This window comes from Bombus terrestris, chromosome 2 (assembly GCF_910591885.1).
Source record: "Bombus terrestris chromosome 2, iyBomTerr1.2, whole genome shotgun sequence".
Classification (NCBI taxonomy): Eukaryota; Metazoa; Arthropoda; class Insecta; order Hymenoptera; family Apidae; genus Bombus; species Bombus terrestris.
In genome coordinates, this window is record NC_063270.1 from 13,547,475 (window position 1) to 13,566,596 (window position 19,122).

At 41.8% G+C, this 19,122-nt stretch overlaps 1 protein-coding gene across 11 annotated transcripts in view; it reads left to right on the forward strand.

Annotated features, from left to right (window-relative positions):
- Positions 1-19,122, forward strand: part of LOC100644003 (Down syndrome cell adhesion molecule-like protein Dscam2) — a 173,307-nt gene that overhangs the window by 54,553 nt on the left and 99,632 nt on the right. For all 11 annotated transcript variants that reach the window (XM_048414430.1, XM_048414439.1, XM_048414431.1 and 8 more), the window contains one exon: positions 18,920-19,012. In XM_048414430.1, the coding sequence (XP_048270387.1) occupies positions 18,955-19,012 (58 nt within the window). In that variant the 5' untranslated portion in view covers positions 18,920-18,954. The remainder of the gene's footprint in view (positions 1-18,919; positions 19,013-19,122) is intronic.

Genomic DNA, 19,122 nt, shown 5'->3' on the forward strand with positions numbered 1-19,122 from the left:
GATGCTGGACGCTTGAAAACTGACGAATCCGTGGGGGTAGTGGTACCCGTAGCCGTGAGAGGGATGATAGCGGCTGTGGTGGAGATTCGAAGAGTTAAAGGACATTACATAGTACGCTCAACAAAAGTTTTCCATGCGGCATGCAGAGTGGACACTGCTCAATTCCTGCCTGGTTCTTGAAATTTACATTCATCTCGTACGAATACATGTATTTGTGTACGTATGTACATACATATACGTATATAGCAGTGTACACAGCTATTTTCTGTTCTCTTGGTCCTCTTCGACCGACGTACTTCCTCTCCGCAGTCCTTTTCCAGTTCCCCCGGTGTGCACGTATTTTCCAGCCTTGGAGAATAGCAGGTGAGTTTACTCGGGCCAACTTATGCCATTTGCCATTGCTCTACCCCCGCTCTGTCTGCCAGTTCCGAGTACACTCGTTCTTTAGTCTGGAAAGTTGCTGGCCCATCTCGAAAGTAAGCCTGCAAAACAAGCGGCACTGGCTGCCGCACATGCGTGTAATCGGGAGCACGATTTATTTGCCAGTTTCGGAAATACATTGAGGCACGTCGAAAAGTTGCGACTATGATTGGAAAACAATCCTGCAGTGATTTGGTAGAGCGAATTCTTGTATTTTTTGTATCCGTATTCTTCGCAATTGTCGACTTAAACGATTAATATCGTTTAATAGCGAGTTGCGGTTTCGAGCATCTTCCATTAATCTTCATTTTACAAATTTTGTTTTAGTACTCCAACCTGTCGTATAAGAATTCGTGCTCTCTTTACGCCTGGAACACATAGCACGCTTTATGGCCAATATAACTGTCTTAATTGTATATTTGTAAATGCAAACAATTTTTGCAACAAGATTAACCTTTCCTCTTGATTCTTTAACCATCTTCAACCACTCTGCCCACATCGTCGTATATAACTGTTAAAATCGTTTGCATAATCTCGTGTGAATTAACCTTTTCTGTTTTTCTTTTGCTACGTGTAATTTTATTTCATGTCATATATATGTAACTGTACACGTACTCTAACAAAGGGTTTATCACGTTGATAATAACAAGTAAATAATATTAATATGTTAATATTGATGATGTATACTCTTTGAATCATATACACGATAAAGATTAATTAAATAATAATTGGTTCATCGTTTGTATATAGTCAAATTAGTGGAGATTCTGGAAACGACTGGTCTTTCTATCGATTTCAATAATAAATCAATTTCAATGCGATATACATAGACCTTAACGTTGTACACGGTTGTTACCAAATACTCGTAACAAGATCCTTTTTAATGAGAACGAATACCGTATTAACTAAGCTTTCGATTGATATGAATTTTATTACAAGCGTAATGGAAACAGGAAGTAAACTATCGCGGAATTAACATCGATCGTAGCTTCTTCTTTCTGTTTCCCTCCGATAAAATCAGTAGTCGTTATCGCGTTGCGTATTTAATTGAGATTGTCCTGTACTTCGATTATACGCGACGCAAAGCTGCGGGTTTAACCACGTCTGTAATTTGCATCTGCAAGGAACAAAAATAAGCACGTCTCGTAGAACTAGAGTAAGCAACGTGGCTAATTTTAACAGGGAATTACATAGAGCATTTCAAAGATAGTATATCGCGGGAATTAATAAATATTTTCATTCCGCAAACTGGACAAAGATAGTCTTTTACGCAATAACGATAAGCGAAATCCGATTATTCGATGTTGGACTCGGTTTCGTGCTGGCAAATCGATCGAAAGAAGATGTCTGCGAAGATCGAACCTTATAGATAGGATGGTGGAACAACGATAATGAGCGGAATACTTTTGAAAATCGCAATGAAATTTTGCCTTATCTGAGAAACGATTTTGGAGAATGGAAGGAGTCAGCAAGGCGGAGGCGGAGGCGGAGCAGAGGAGGAGAGCCAGTGAAACATGATTCCGCATTCCTTGGTATTCGCTGGATATAACCTTCGTTCCACGCAAAATTAACGAAGTTATTCGCGGAGATACGGTAAAAGTTGGTAACGGCTCGGGACTGGAGTTTTGTAATTTGCGTTATTGTCGAAACGGTCGGAAAGTCGAAAAACGGAGATAGCGCTTCATACTTTGCGACTCGAGGAGATTGGTCGGGAAGAACAGATCTGCCTGGTTCTCTCCGCTAAATGCATCCAGAACTAATTCGAAGGATCGATCGGTCAGAAATTCTTCGTCGGTAGTTGGAGAGGAAAAAGTTGTTCGACTAAAGACCGCCTCTAGTTCTCTTCTCGCGCGTCGATCCCACTTGAAAATTTGTCAAAGCTCTTTCCGCGAAGGAGTCTCTTCCGTGGCGTTTCTCGACGTTTAGTCACACAAAAGACGCGACTTTTCCAAAATCATACATAATATTTGCACGATATACTTCGAAATGCATGCCACGAAAGCGGTTCCGTATGCCGCGCCGCTGGTCTTTCAAATCATATAATTAAGAGAGTAAACTCATTTACGAATCCTACGAGATGCGAGTTAAAGTAACTGCGAATTAATGTATTAGAGGCGAACTAAATAGGACATCGTGCAAAAGGATTTACGCGGAGGTTTTCGCTTGGGATTTTTCTAATTATCATACTTTTAATAACTCCGCGACAAAATTATGAAGTTACGGTTGAAGTGTACGTTTGCGAAATCTGAATCAATTCGTATCAGGATTATGTTAGCGTTAACGGTGATGTTACGACGTCGTGTAATCGATAGCCAGGGCAAACAATATTGGAAAGCCATGAGAACGTACGAAGTTTCCATCATCAAGCAGTACAACACGTGCACGCGATACGCTCGCAATTAAACCGCTATAACGTAAGAGATGTGCCCCGGGTTAACGTAACGTGGCGATGTCTCGTAGCACGGGGTGTCCTTAGAACGACATACCGTATCCGTAATATAGCATACCGCGGCATAATGCAGCATAATAAACTCAGAGTAGACGACGTTCTACGGTCTGGCCCCTGGAGTACGCATCGCGATATAGCATTATCGGCTTCCTGGCTATAGCGTAGCCGGTATGGCACAGCATAGTTCCGGTATACCGTATTCTATCCGTTAAGCTGTACGCTTTCCTCGCGCGCAGCCCCTCATTATCTCAACACAATGAATGCTCCCGCCCGGCCGGTATTGGCATTTGCACCAATTCCAATAGAATTTAATTGGAGAAGATTGAGCGGGTATGTGTGCACACATACGCACGTATATGCACACATTGACGGCTCTCGAGCGAAAAACGAGCGGCTGGTTGTAGCCGATCTGGCTGTTTGCCGCGCTCATCGTCCACCCCCTTCTATCATTTATTTCTCTCTTTTATTTCTCTCTTCTTCCTTTTTTTCTTTTTTTGTTTGAGAAGGGACGAGGACGCTTAATAGGCAAGACGGCTATGGTCGAGGACATCCATATTTTCGGTGGAGTTTGAACGAACGGTGTCAACGCGTCAAGTTTCTGGAAGTAGTCACCGGTCTAAGTATTATCCAGCATTGAAACAGTTTAACTTTGCTAATCAGTTGGGAATTGCAGCGTTCTGCGAGCTGCAGCTTTCTCTCTCTCTCTATCTCTGTTGGTCTTGAATCTTCTCCGTCGTGTCCCTGTCTGTAGCTGAATTTGAACTAAGCCTAGCTGAACTGCATCTGCCAAATTGCATTATCTCTTCTAAAATTTATCGATAAGACTCATTGCAAAAGTTTATATACGAGGGAGTTAGTTTTACACGGGTTTAATGAGGATTCAAAGAGAAATTTTTATCTTCCTAAAACGGCTCGATCCATCTGGGTTTAGCAAGATACAAGAGCGTGTTTCGTGAAAAGCAGAATGCAAGTCGAATCGTGTATATTGTCTTCGTTCCTTTCTTCACACACCTCCAGAGAATACAACGTTTACGGGGACAATGCCGGTTTTCTCGTTGGAAGGTAGGTAGCTATTGTTCCACTGTATGGTTTTCAATGCACGTCTTGAAGGCAGCGAAAATTTTACGCATTCGGTGGCAAAACAACCCTAACTAGCCTTCGAATCGAAAATTACTTGAGATTGTACCTTCTAGCCGAACTTCTCAAGCCGATTCGTTCTGACAACAGGCTTTTCGCTATAATCGAAGATGACAAGCCGCGAGAAAGCTGCGAACTTTCGGAACAGGAATTAGAAGAATACGACAGGTATTTAGAGATCTATCGGTCGACGATTTTACTCTTTGCTTGGAACAAAACGTTTCGGTTGTCGCTCAAATTTCCATGTTTCTAAAAAAAAGTAGAGAGACAATGTTGACAACGGCGGGCGTGCTTTTCGACGATGTAACCGTCGTGGATGGTTCATTTGCAATTGAAATGAACGTGGACGAATCTGCAATTCCTACAGCATATTCTTTCGATGGACGAACGAGATAATGGAAACAGATCGACCTTTATTTCGTTCGCCTTTCCAGAATAGCGGACAACCAAACAGCAGCATGGACAGGAATTTTTTTTTCCAAGTAGTTATATTCCGTATTTACATCCCGAACCGGCCGGATTACAGGACAGTTTTACATTAATTGTATAGAGGCACGGCGCACAATCAGTTTCAGGAATTTAATTTGTTTTCAATTTACCCGGCGAACGCACGGCAAATAAAGGTCTGATGGAAGGTAACACATGCTCGTCTCGTGTTTAATTCCAGGAAAATATAACGCGCTAGTCTATGTGTGTAATCGTTCGTGTGGCGCGCGGCCGCGGAGCGCGCAGAGTTAAAAGTGTTCCACGACGAAATGTATCGGCCACGGTTTTGGCCGTTGGCGTCGGATCGATATATCGGAACGGATATAACGTGGCCCATAATTCACTCTCGGTTATAACGTAATCCTTTAATTCGTGCCAATATAAATTAGAATAAGCTCCGATCTGTCCGGGCTCGAGACCGCCCTTTTTTTGGTGGAGGGGGGTATCTCCACTGAGTTATACACCGTGTTCGTTCGATATTCTCTGGTGCAGCTTCGAATTATGATTGGTAGCCTCGCAAAAGCGGGCAGGCGTGTAGTGCATTGAATCGGGAGAAGATGAATCAGCAAACCTTTTGCCGTATGATGTAACGTTTAATAAATTCATCGTTCTCGTCAACCGAATACACAAAGGAAGCACGCTATTCGAATCGTGTCGGAGGAGAAAAATGGTGCGCATAGGATTAATTCGTGAGAACGAGTAACGCGTTTATTGATTTAAACGCCTTGCTACGTATTTATCATCGGCCATCGTCGCGCAAGGCGATTACGAGATCTCAAAGGGTATCAAGCTCTCTGTAAGCATAAATCACGCGCTCGTTCATAACTTTTCAGCTCTCTAAGTGGATTTTCGCTTTTCTCGTAGACATCCGCTGTACTCGTTTGACATTATGTCTGATACCGTCGAGCAAAACAGCCTGCGCGTAAGAAACATGGGCTCGTTAGTCACCGTTTGGCACTTTTCGATAACTGTAAATTACGAATCGATTATCAGTCACGTTGTTGATTTTGTCATATTCATACTCAACGAACGTCGAACGGAATCGTTTATCGCAGATGATAAAATCTGCTCGTCATAAAATTTCGTTGTCGAAAATATTTTCGAAATGTGATTTATCGCGTATGTGGATGGCATACAAAAAGGGCAGTAAATAACTCATTTGGTTTGTCACGTTTGATTCTTTGGATCGTTGGTGCACTCGCATTCGCTGAAAATGTATCGATGATCGTTTGTAGACCTTTCATGCAATATTCAAACGCGACGTAGAAACATCGATTTATCTTTAGCGACGAACGATGGAAAACAATTTTCTGTCGCGAACCTAAGACGAGGTCCCTGCGGTGAACGACTTCAGCCGGTTATCGATTTAAACGTTTTACTACCTTCATAATCCGTCGCGGTTTCAGAGAGACAGTGACGCGAGCCTTGAAAGTGGATGATCCTCTTCGCGTGCATAAACCACCTTAATGCACCTACCGTGAGAGTGCATCATCATTCCCTGCAAATGACACGCCGTCCATTCATTTTCTTTTATCTCTGTTTTGTCCATTGTGTCGGCGCAACAAAAGCCTCGTAACGATTTAATAGAAAAGATCCCTACGTCTTTTGCTGTAACTTTTCTTCTTTTGTCAGGATCCGAGATTGTAAGCAGAACTCGTTCTACGCTGAATTCAGCGGTGTTCGATCGCTCTCGATGGCTCTAATTACGTTCCATTTTTGAATCCTATGTAATAATCCGTTACATGGAAACAGATACTTTTAATTAGCATCCGTAGGATTTATGTTTAGGATGTTAAAATCGTCATTGCCACAGAGCCGATTTGTGTAACGCCATTTGCCGTTATTAATCCGTACGAGCATTAGTGACGATCGAAAGAGATGGAAAATAGCAGGTCGCTTCACGCTTTGAAATTGAGTATTTCGCGTATCTCTAATTGTACTGTTAATGAAACGGGATCGATCTAGGTGAATATAGAGATACCGCAATCGAATTATTATGAAATGGTCGTATTCTTCATTATATGTATTTTTATCCCCTATAATATTTGGACCTTAGTATCTCGTTATTTTCCACGGTAACGAGAGGGTGTATCCTATTCGAATTAATACGACGCGATATCTATAATCGCAATTCGTTCGGTCGACTTTGACGTCATTTTAATGAACCATCCAAATTGATTATTGGACATAATGCTACACCTGAAATATACCACTACGGTTTCAATGAAACCAGCATTTGAGTTGGGTTAAAAGACCTCATACCTCTTCGCGTACATAAACCGCCTTAATGCACCCTCGGTAGCAGGCCATTACACCACGCACACCCCCTCAACCCCTACACATCCTCTCATCTTCCCGCTGACTTGCGCTTCGCGTTCACACATTTACAGCGTCGCGTTCACACATATTAACCGTGGCCATTGATACGGACGAACGTACACGGACGCGAACCATGCCTCCTCTGTACCACCATTCAGCTTTCCCCTTAACGCATATTTACGTTGTATCGACCAGCTAGTGGGCGAAATTTACACTACCAGCAGCAATACATTATTTCCGCGAACATTAGCGTACTGACGTTATTGCATTCTCGCTGTCCGCTGGGAATTGCACACGACTTCCGTGACAATGGATCCTCGCGTTCTCATACGAAACATTGCGAAAAAAAAGAAAAATAAAAACGAAAACAACAAAAGCAAAAAGGAAAAAATTGTTCCAATCGTTGAAAACGTTCGGACTGATGTTTTCTTTTTTATCAGACTTTACAAGAGGACTTGCGTACAATCGGTCGGACGCTCGCAATAGAAACGCGTGCTGCTATTTAAAAACTGCCTTTTCGTATCGAATCTTCCGCGTTTTTCATTCGTTTCAGGAAGGCAGCTTTAAAATCCGACGAGCATCGATAACGATAGATCGTCCATAAACAGTCCGCCCACTCGGTTATCGTGATGTTTGCTCGATGTTGATTAGCATCACGTTTACAAGGTTACGTCCCGATAGATTTCATCTCAGGTTATATATGCTTTCTTCTATCATTGCTCTTTTTCCTTGGCCTGGCTACTTTGCCTATAAATTTTGTGTCTCTTGGTTGTAGTCGTGTTTTCGGACCAACGAGAGTGCCCTATCCTCAAGGCGCATATTCGCCGACATGCATATGGTCTGCAATGAGAGCGTTTACAGCCATCGAATAATTCCAGTCGAGTTTGAAAAATTTAGTCCTTGAGCGTTACTAACTCGAATCCACGAGGGACAGCAAAGCTTTTGTCCGCCTCTCTTCTATTTCATTGACAAGATCCGCCTTAGTGAAATTTTACTGCGAGTTTCACGTCGCTGCAACAACTTGTTCCCCCTATAACCTACGTTCTTGAAATTTTCCTCCATCGTTGTTTTCTATCGTCTTTCGTCAAACTTCAGCACACTGACTTTGGCAATATGGAGCGTCAATTTTGTTCATGGATCAAATTCTTCTCTTTGAGCTTTATAAAATTATATTTCGCGATTCAAGACCTGTAATTCCTTTCCCAAGTTTCCGATGCTTGCTTCCTAAACTTTTCTTTCCAACGTACGCGAAAAAGACACAACCCAACAACCGCGATGTTCAACAAACCCAATTTAACCATGTACCACCGTTTCTACAATTTTGTTACAATAACATGCCAGCGTTTTTGCAAATACACCGTTTTACTCAGGATACAGAAGATATTTCAACACAAATTTCATTGATATTCTTTCCCTGTTCTGCTACGAGGCTATAAATCAGCGAGCTCGCGTCGCATAACTATTCAGTCCCTTGTTTGATTATATCCTCGCACGCAACTTGCGAAGGGATTTGAACTTTTCCTTGAAAACTCCGGTGGCACGAGTAAACGAGTAGCTCGTGATAAATATTTTCTCTGGACGGCAGACGGGTTAATATTCCTCCGGCTCTCTTATTACGCTCGAGACATTGTTACACAGCGACTAGCAGCCACTTCGGAAAGTTAAGCAATGAATTAGTCGGATGGATACTTACTCTCGTGTTACGGCCACCGTTAGCTGAGTCGAGTCTCGTTGGAAATATGGTATTCTCTTTTCGACAATTGAAACTCGGTTACCCCCGAACTTCTCGATAAAACACTCGTGACGGAGTTCGACGCGAGAAAATTTCGCCAGCGTCCCTCTTGGTTCCGTTTCTTTGTCAACTTCTGGTTTTTATTTCTCCACTCCAGAGAGTGAGCAGGTGGGACGAAAGAAAAATGAAAAGGAGCACGCGAGCCCCGTTCATCAATGTGTTTCATAAGAAGTATTGCAGCTGCATAAACTTCATTATTTAGACGATTCGCCAGTTGAAAAACAAATGTACTGTACCAAGTAGAAAGCTAGAGGATCACAGTGAGCATTCGTGTCTGGGAATTGTTTATGAACATTAAACAGAGAACATCGCTTACGGAAAGTTAGACGGATAATTTTATTTCCCTTTTCCGCCTTACTATAAAATTCAACGAGAACGAGAACCTTTTTACAGGGATTATAACGGAGAAAATCCCCTTGTTCGTTTAATAATGCACGCTTTGATATATTAACTGCCTGTTTTTTTTCTCTCTTTTCCCATGTATGTCGTTAAAATGCAAAACGTTCAGTTGGTAGATTAGAAAAACTCGTTGTCCGATAACGAGTTTGAAGTAGTGTACACTCTGCGAAAGTTAGCTGCGCATTGACGACCAGTGCGTGTATACACGTTCGTACAAAGGCGTGTCGAAACTCTCGAAACGAAATTTCATATTCTCTTAGGCGCATTTAGTAATAGGAGCACAAAATGGAGGAAAACGGGAGAGGAAGAGAGAGAGAGAGGAAAAAAAAGAAAAAGAAATTTCGAGCCAACGCAACGACTGATATAAAATATTGGCAGATATCAACAAATTCTAATAGTATATTTGGCATACAGAGAAGATGGGATTTGTGGTTTTCTAAACGGTTTGATAAAGGCTGTGCGATACCTTTAATAGGATGGCTTATGTACGATTTTCACGAAAATTTCCCCACGAATTTCGTCCCAAAGCCAGCTTTTTCTCTACTAGCTTAGAGTTTATATTTTCGTTCCACCGCTGCGGGCTTGACTGCCACGAAGAAACCCCCAAGGGTACAGTGACGTTTCCGTATTTTCAGGATAGCCTGACAACGGGGCGATAAAGTGAAACGGTGCGGATTCCCCGCGAATAGCCCGAGGGCCGGGTTACTGCTGCCTCTATTCGGTCAGTGATCTTGCCCGGTGTAAAAATATATTTATCCAGCCTCGTAAATTAGAAATTCCTCTCTCTTTTTCTCGCAAGATATACGGGATGTATACGCTTACGATTCACCTAGATTGGATAGCGCTTAAATTCGCTTGTGTGTATCTTTTGCGTATCTTCAATGCCATGTAAGCGTTATAGACGACGGCGCGTCAAACGAAACAGCTTTAATATAAATAACGTTGAATACGATCGAACTTTCTACAGGAATCTTCTCTTTTTTTATTTATTTTATTAATTCGTAACGATAGGCAATAGGTTGATGTGTTTTATCTTTGAAGTAAGATATTACATTTCTAGTGAAATTTGATAGAATTTAACAAGTAGGAATTTATAGGATCTTTTATAGATCTACCGGGACACATGGGAGTCGATATGGATGGCTTCAGACTCGTGAAACTAGTTATAGACACTCTCAGATTAATTGAACCTGATACAGCTATCCGCGAATCTCTATAATCTAATACAAACAACATCGGACTCGTGGGATTCGTTATACGCAACGTCGGACTCGTGGGACAGAATATAAATCGTATCGAACTCGCATGCCTCGAAATAGAACATTTCAAACTCGTATCAATAAGCGTTTACTCATCTCGAGTTTCTAAAAGTCGATCACAGCATTTTCTAATTTGTAAAATTCAATTGGCATCATCCGAGGTTTGCAGCGATTGTTTTAACTTCGAAGAAGTTGATCGAATCCACGTATCGAGTTTATAGAGTCTTGGCTAGAGCTAACTTGCATTCGGAAAATTAAAATACGCAACATTCGATTAATTAGAATAATTTTAGCCTCGCGGAAGTTGATTGGATCTATATAGCGAGTATTTAAGAATATCTTGGATTTAGAAAATTGGAGTACAGGACAAATTAGAGCATAAAGCATTTAATTAGTATTATATCAGGTGGATTTAGAAAATTAGAGCGAGCATCCTGAAACGTTGTTGGTAACGCGTTAGATCCGTAGACTACAGTGGATTCGTGGAACTCGGTGTAGAACTCGAAGTTATGGAAGAATTCCAAAATCCCAGGGACTCTGAATGTTCTCACATTTCGACAACCTCTGCGATCCTAAGTACCGCAGTAATTCAAGCATCTGGATAGTTTTGGAAACATAATAATCTTAGGTTTTCGATGATCTTCTTTAGGTTTCGATGATCTGTAGGTTTTGATAATGCTACGGTCTGGCAAAGAACTCTAACAACCGTAAAATCGCCAAAACCTCCGAATCGGAAACTTACGAACTTCAGAAGTAACTCGAGCGAATTCTACGGGTTCGAAGTCATCCGTATTAAACCCAATCAGAACAGAGGTACTTCTAGCAAACCCTACCAGTTCGTAGATGTTTCTAACAATTTCGATAAATCGTAAATTGTCTCTATGAAACTTCTTTAAAGTAAAATGCTCTCTGTCAAGATCTTGAAACGCGGAGGATTAGTATCAAGTCCAACAAAGCCAGCTACGTAACTATCCTCTTTCGCAAAGGTAATGCTCTTTACGTCGAGTTATACAATATTAAACTGTCGGATTATAAATATAAATAAAATAGGGTTTCTATGTATCAGCGGTAAAGCAGATTTCTAAACGTGATCATATCGTTGCGCCCACAAAGAGGCTGCGTATAGACTCAACGATTTCAAAAACAGGCTAGGAAACTTTGTACAAGTCCGCGCACACTATACAGCGGCGTTGTCACAAAAGCATGCATTCTGTACATACATACAAGTATACATTCCACCATGTATATATATATATAGAGGCAGAGAGACATAGATAGACAGACAGATAGATAGATAGATAGATAGATAGGTAGATAGAGAGAATGAGAGAGAGAAAGAATGAGAGAGAGAGAGAGGGATAGAGGGAGAGATGCCACGGCATAGACTTGCCGAGTCAATTCACGTTCCGTAAACGAGCCTTCACGCGCGCGCTTTCGTCGCGTTCCAATATCTAAGTCATAATTTTAATGAAATTCCACGGCGCGTCGCAGTCTTCGAATTTCAATCCACTATAAATAACGGGTCACCCAAGACCTCGTGGAGAATACCAGGATCTCCGAGTACACGATCGCTTGGCTGGTGATATATTATTTCGCTCTGTTAGAAAACGCGGTCAAATCGAACGATGAGGCCACTACAGATAGATGTAAGAAAAGGAAAAAAAAATAGTGAAAGATGAGGACTTTGCGGAAATAGAAATAACGCGAAAGTATTCGAGAAAATGAAAATTCCCCGGCGGGTAATAGGAATTTTTCGCGACGGAGAATGCTGCATCTTCCTACTGCGAATCGCATCGCGTGCATCGAAGGGGTGGATCGATTTTCTCACACGACCACTCGCGGTTTGGTATTCCGATGAAATGAATGGAATTGTCTCGCGTAAATGCTCCGGATGATGAATTATCTTTTTACAAGGGGAATGGTAGTATTTGACTCAACTATCGAATACACGTGCAAAGATTATAACGTTATGACATAAAGTTATTTTGTTGCTATTCAAGTTATCACTAAATACATAGATGGTCAGGTATATTAAAGTTATTTAATTTATTTAATACGTTATATATCGTTATATTATATCACAGAGATAAATTGTAGAATTTTATTCATCGAAACATATACATGGTCACGTAATTCATTTGATTTGAAATCAGAGAAAATCTCTCTAACGTAGTTCATGTATATGTAATGAGAACATAAGTTACTGCTACAGAAATCCGCGCAGAAAATATCAGAGACGAGATGTAATGAATGATAGGTACAAATAGAAGAAGAAACACAAATTATTAATTACATGTGTAGAATACCTTGAGCACTTGATAAACTTTGTCATCATAAAGTTCGTTCATTAAATTTTACTAAAGTTTCCAATGGTCCTATTTCAACTTCGAGGAGCCATACGGGAAACTATATGTACTCGACGCGAGATCGGTTTTATCCCGCAAGAACAGAGACATCCGTGCTGGCTCGCAGCTGTGTCTCCATGTAATTCACTTGTAATTGGCTAATCGCACGACTTATTTTGCGATGAATTTCGCGACCAAATTTCGCGGAAAGTAAAATGGAACCGAACGTTAGCAAAACATAATTACAAACGGTGTATGTTTGATGCGCGACATTTTCTCCCGCAGCTTTCACGTTAATTAATATCAGTTCGTTCGCGGGAACGTTTCAAGATTTATAGCTGTGGCTGCGGAAATTTGCCTGACGCGCATCGTGAAACGCGGTTGGGTTCAAGGACCTTAATGCATCGGTACCAACGCGTTATTCCCAGCGAATGCGCTCGCTGAAATGTGGTTTCAGCAGGTGGTCCCGGAAGTTTGCATTACATTCCGAGGTACAACGTTCCAGAAATTTTCACCGCCAAGACGAAACGCGTGGTAATTTTCAAGGACACTCGGTTCCCACGAACCCACACTTTTCCGCCCGCCACTGACTCGATACGCGGTACTATACTCTCTACACGCTCGTCTTCTTTCCAAATAACGAAACGGACAACTTATGAGCGTGCATTATTCAACGCGTACACGTACCACTCTTGGGTTCTGTCCAAAATGTTTCAAGTTAACAACGGTGCAATTACTTTTAATTGGACTTTATTATGCGTGGACAGTCGAATGTAAAATTTTATCACTGGATTCTCTGCTTTAATGTTGAGAAATATTTTTTAGAGATTCATTGGTGGAAAGTAATTAATTATGAAGTTATAAATTGACGCGATAAATTTCACGGGTTTAGATCCTCTTTACTGGTGCAATCTCCGGGGACAAATTGATTTTAACAAATAACGTTTCCTCTCATCTTTAAGTTCGGGCGATTAATTCATCTGGATGAAATTGCCAGGACAGATAAGAGGAGAGTCGAGGATAAGATGCCAACGAATTCGCATGGGAGCAAGAACGTAGCAGGAAAGTATGGTTGGTCCGTTGTAGGCGACGACCTAAGGTGATGGAATGGCTGGTAGAAAAAAGGTGTCGGGTGTGAAAGCGAGACACGGATGAATGAAGGTTAGAAGAGAGGTGGAGGCTTCGTGGACGAGCTCCGCAAATAAGAAGTATGGGGTAGCGAGTTGCGAAGCAGAAGAATACTCTTGACGTTGACAACGGTGGAATGAAACTGACGTTGGAAAACACCATGTCCCTCTCTTTCTCTCTATCTCTGCGTCCTTTTGTCGTTACCTTTGTTGTTTGCTTCTTTTTTTTTTTTTTTTTTTTTTTATCAAGGTTAGGTATATTAATTTTGTGCGCGCGGCAAATGGACGTAGCTGGGGCAAACTTTTTAAATATTCAGATGGGCTCCCGCCATGCACGGCGACATTTATAAACATTTATAACGCGTTTTCGTTCAAATAACTTTTCCCCCCTCTTTCTCTTATTTTCCTTTTATTTTCTTCTTACTTTTCTCCTGTACCCGTTTATTGCCCATGGAAACGAGAAGCAAAAGGGGGATACACAGAACCGGACAGTCGTTACTTTTTGAACTAAAGGCTGACGTAAATAATACCGGTTACTATCGCATTTATTACGTGCGAACTCACCATTAGACGGACTTAGATTCTCTGGTTAAAGGAATGATATATTAACCTTAACCCCGGTTACGGGTCCCTTTTGTTCTCTCCGAGTTATGAATTCTGTATAAACAGAGATTAGTTAGAGAGAGAAATGCGAATACTCCCACATACGTATGTCGGTACGTGCCCACACAGGTTGTCCATTTGTGTGTTGCCGCTTGATCTTTGAATATAGTGCAAGTACATTAAATTACAGCTCACGCTTGATGCGAACGCGGCCGTGCGCGATATTCGCTGCTGTACCTTTTCTAATTACGAGCACGTTTCAATCGTACACGCTCGTTCGCTAGTTCCATCGCCCTCGCAACCCTTTGCCCCTCTTACCTTTCGGGATGCAGTTTAATTCGTATTATGAAATCGACGAATGGGAGAAAGCACGGGTTTACGAGTCGATAGCTGGTCGGACTAATGGATCTGTAATATTCAACGGTCGATAAATCGATGTAGTTAAAGCGCTTGGTCGATGGCCAACGATTAGGAGATAGGTAGACAGTCATAAAGTACCGGCTTGGGAATGACTTTATTTTAATAAAGACTCGCTAAATTGCAAAGCACTTTGCTAAAACGATTACGCGTCGGGAAATTGCTTTTAGCGCCACAATTACGTTCGTACGTCGCCTTGCCCGGCGTACCACGATCCACCACTGGTGCGACCGTGGCAAGATCCTGTACGGCTTCTTTCCGCTTCATGCCGCTTCGCTCGTCCTTTTACGTCGATCACATTTTACTCTCGACACCTTCCGCGTGCTACGTTGATTTTCCTATCCCTACATACGTGCTTTGCATTCGCGAGGGAAACGATTTTTGCTGGTTTCATCGGGAACTTGCATCGACAAGCAAAGAGAAAGAGGAAGAGAGAGAAAGAGAGAGAGAGAGAGAGGGTGTGTCAAAGGTTTGGAGTTTGAAAACATTTTATGGTTACTTTTTCTTGCTCAATTTATAGAAGTACGCCCAGGTCTGTAATATTTTCTTAAAGCTAGTCAAGTAACTGCTTTCCGAATATCTTTTTTGCTTTGACTTCTTCTTTTACTTTCTTTCCTTCTCCTTCCTTTTTTGCTGCAATGCGTCTTTGTCTTTTACAATATGTTTCACGTTTTGCAATCGGTAATTCGTTCGCGACGGGAAAATGGCGCGTCAATTCTCGTTCGTAAACTTAATTGTGAACGGAGGGAATTGCTTCCCGGTTCCGTTTCATCGGCAGTCGGATAAAGGTAATTTTGTCCTTGCCGCGAGAACAATGTGTTACCCGATTCGATCCGGTCGACGGATATATTCGCGGGATGACCCAATCTTCGGACCTAGTCCAAGTCCTCTTCCATCTCCGGGCTCTGTGCCCCGTTCCGCGAAAACTTCTTTAATCTTCCGAACATTCGAGAACGAACGTCTTTCCCGATATCAGTCGCTGCTTTGGACAGGTAGAATGCCAAAGATTTGCAAGAAACGGAAATCGAAAGATCACATTCGAATCTCTTAGAAATTATGAAAATACAGGAAATAAAAACTGTTTGTTTTATGTTCCGTTGATACTAGCACTATGGCATTCGTGTCATTTTCATCGCACATGTGCCTCTCTATCGTAAAAAAAGTTTCAGGAAACTATGAAAAAATTCTTTTAAGTACGCATGTCTTGCCATTTCAATTTTATACTGAAATTTTTCTCGGTGCATCGAAGAAGAAAATTCATAGATGAAGAATAAATTGCACGACGGTAAATAAAAGTCCTACATTTTATACATTATCAAAATTAGCCTGATTTTGGTAGTAAAATTAAGAGGTATTTTTCGCTTCCGTTTTTTCGCCGAGAATGATGAAAAGGGAGAAAGACAGAGGAATTTAGACGAGACGAAAGGATGGTAGGTTGCATATGACGTTCGAATGCGGGTGAAACCGGCTAGATGGTTGGCTGAAACGAAGGGTACAAGCGAGGGCGGCGGGTGTAGGTCGTCTCTCTGACGGCGAGACGAGCGAGTGTAAGACTAGAATGAGGGGCAAACGTGACGACGGGGCCGTGAAGCGAATCAAACGATTTTACGCTCCAAATTTCAAGTCTTTGAATCAGTCAGCGTGGAGAAGAAGTAAGAAATGGCAAAAAGTACAGTTATTTCGTTTCCCACTGAAGTGCCTGTATTCGTTTCGCCGTATCCAGTCACTCGTCCTTCCGGTGTCGCGATTGAAGATTATAAGGCAAGTCAACGAGACGCGAAACGAACATATACCTCTTTTTTTATTCTGATATTTGATCGTAAATAAAACGCTTATGGGGGGGGGGAATATTGGCAAATTTGTCGAACGGAGATTTAACGTAGAATATAACTTAAGCTGTTCCGTTCTCAAAATTGTTCAGTAGGATTTCGAAATTGCTGATCCATCGAACGATCTTGCATGTGGATTTGACTTTAAACTTGTAATTCAATACCAAACGGTATTCTTCGTTATCACATAAATGTTGAACGTATGCGTGATAAGAGTTATATTAAACACTACACAGGGTTATCGCAGAAATGTCAGTTAACGTTGGGGTCCGAGTATATTTTGTCATGGGGGCGGAGCAAGGGGTGGGAGCGACCGTTCTCCCATTAATGCGCAAAATCGTATTTGCAATAGTAAAATACAGTTAAGTAAACACAGCTGCGCCGCATTGCGTTCTCTCAGTGTAGTTTAATGACGCTAGAGGCAGCTTGCTCTCGGTCTCTCCACACCTCACTAATTAGTAAATATGTTGCGTATTTATAGCTTTATAAAGTGTTGAATATTCGTGTGCGCCCTGGGTTCTCGATAATTTGGAGAGCAAACGACCCAACGTCGCCTTTCCATTCGTCACGAATAGACTGTTTGGGATGCTTCTAAAATCCATGATCATATTTCGGTTTTAAAGATGTAATGTACCTTTTTGTTATTTTTCACTATTGTCATTTAAGCATTAATAGATGGTTCGGAAATTCTGTAACAGTTCTATCTTGTATTTTATAGGATCAAATGTGAATTACTTATTTTACTTTCGTTAAATATTGAAATGTTAGACTCGGACAAATACTGCTCTTGTTTGAAAAGAGAAAAATCCGGAATTGGTTAATTAAAAGTTTCGTTTTTGAAAGCGATATTGGGTATCGTGTATGGGTAAAGAATAGGTAAAATATATCACATTTCAACCGACATGTTCAATGTTATCCGTTCTATTTCACTGTCACTCACTCTGATTTTTATAAAACTCCCTTAATGACAAAAAATATTCCGCAGTCTGGCAAAAACTTGAGGAATTCATTCCTGGAAAAGACGGCAAAAAGACTTGTAATTTAATACGATGGATCGTAGAAAATCGTCTACAGGAACATTTAAACGCGTGTTAATTCTATGAAAATATAGTACGTTTAGATTTTTCCGTATATTTCAACGTACCAAGTAATCCAATAGAGTTAAAAAGTTCGCTTTAGGGTGCAACAACGAATTCATTGAAGCAATTTTGAAAGTATCGTGGCATTTAGTTTGACGCAACACGGATGAGGTCGTTAACCGCGTCTTTTTCTTCTTGGACTCCGGGCTGGAACGAATTCAGCGTTTTACGAATCGTCACAGTTCGCGGCACGTATATGTATATGCGCATGGCCATTCAGTAGGCGCGAGCCCGGTGAAAAATCGAGGCGAGAAAAAATGTTCAATATTCAAGCAGTACCAATAGAGAAAGAAAGCGTCGGAGTGTGCGAACAGCTAAACTCGTAAATAGAATACAACACAGCCGTGTTGTGTATTTATATTCTCTTTGCGAGGACGACGATTCCTTTGCGTGTTGTCCAACAAAATTTATCCTTTCCCGCTTTGAAAGGCCTGCACGATCAAAGTGATCCCGAGCTCGCGTTCGCGGCTCGCGAGCGAAACATTCGTGAAAAAAACACATATCCCGTCACAATATAATATTTCGTTTGAACCGATACGATAGCGATACGATACCGATACATCATCGAGTTTTAACGTAGCTTCTTCCCGAAGCTTCTGTTCCCTTTAAACGGGCATGCCGCGCCATGCCGATACAGAAGAAACCTATCGGATATCTATCTTTGTACATGTAGAAAAATATAAAAAGCAATGGGAAAAGAATAGGAAAGAAAATAAGAAAAGAGGATGAAGAGGAAAGGGAAAAGAATAAGAATATTGACATGTATACAAAAACGATCCTTTGGTAGGTACGCATCGCGTGTTTTATGATTATGTACGTCGTATGACGCGCAACGTCTGGGAGGACTTTCATTGAGCGGACAAACCCCTAGGCACGGATTGGAGAGGAAAAAAATTGTCGATACGGAGTAGGGGTTTGGGCACGAAGCGAAGGGGGAATAGGGTGGCTTGGGGGTGAGAGCGTAGAACGGGCAGTCTGCCAGAAAGGACGGAGCGAAAGGTGGGATGAGGTCTGATCGTGAGTATGCAATGTAACAGAGAGGGAGAGAAGGAAAGGGATGGATGAAAAGAGAGACAAAGCAGTAGAGAAGAGGGTGGATGGGTTGAAGAGAGAAGGACGGGCTAGAGTTGGCTGGGATACGCGGATAGCGGATTGGGATGGATGGGTTGATTGATTGGGCACGCTTGTATTGTTTCAGGAGGAAGCTGAATCGACGTAACGGTCTACGCCAGGATGGCCAGTTGGCCGTTGAGAATCGTACTTCTGTCCAGCACCCTCATCCTTGTCCGCGGTAAGTAAGAACACAAATCTCCTGGTTTGTGCTTCTGCTGGTGGAAATCATGGCCGTTGGATCGTTTCGTTCCGTCGTGTTTCGGCCGTCGTGTTTCGGCCGTCGGCCAT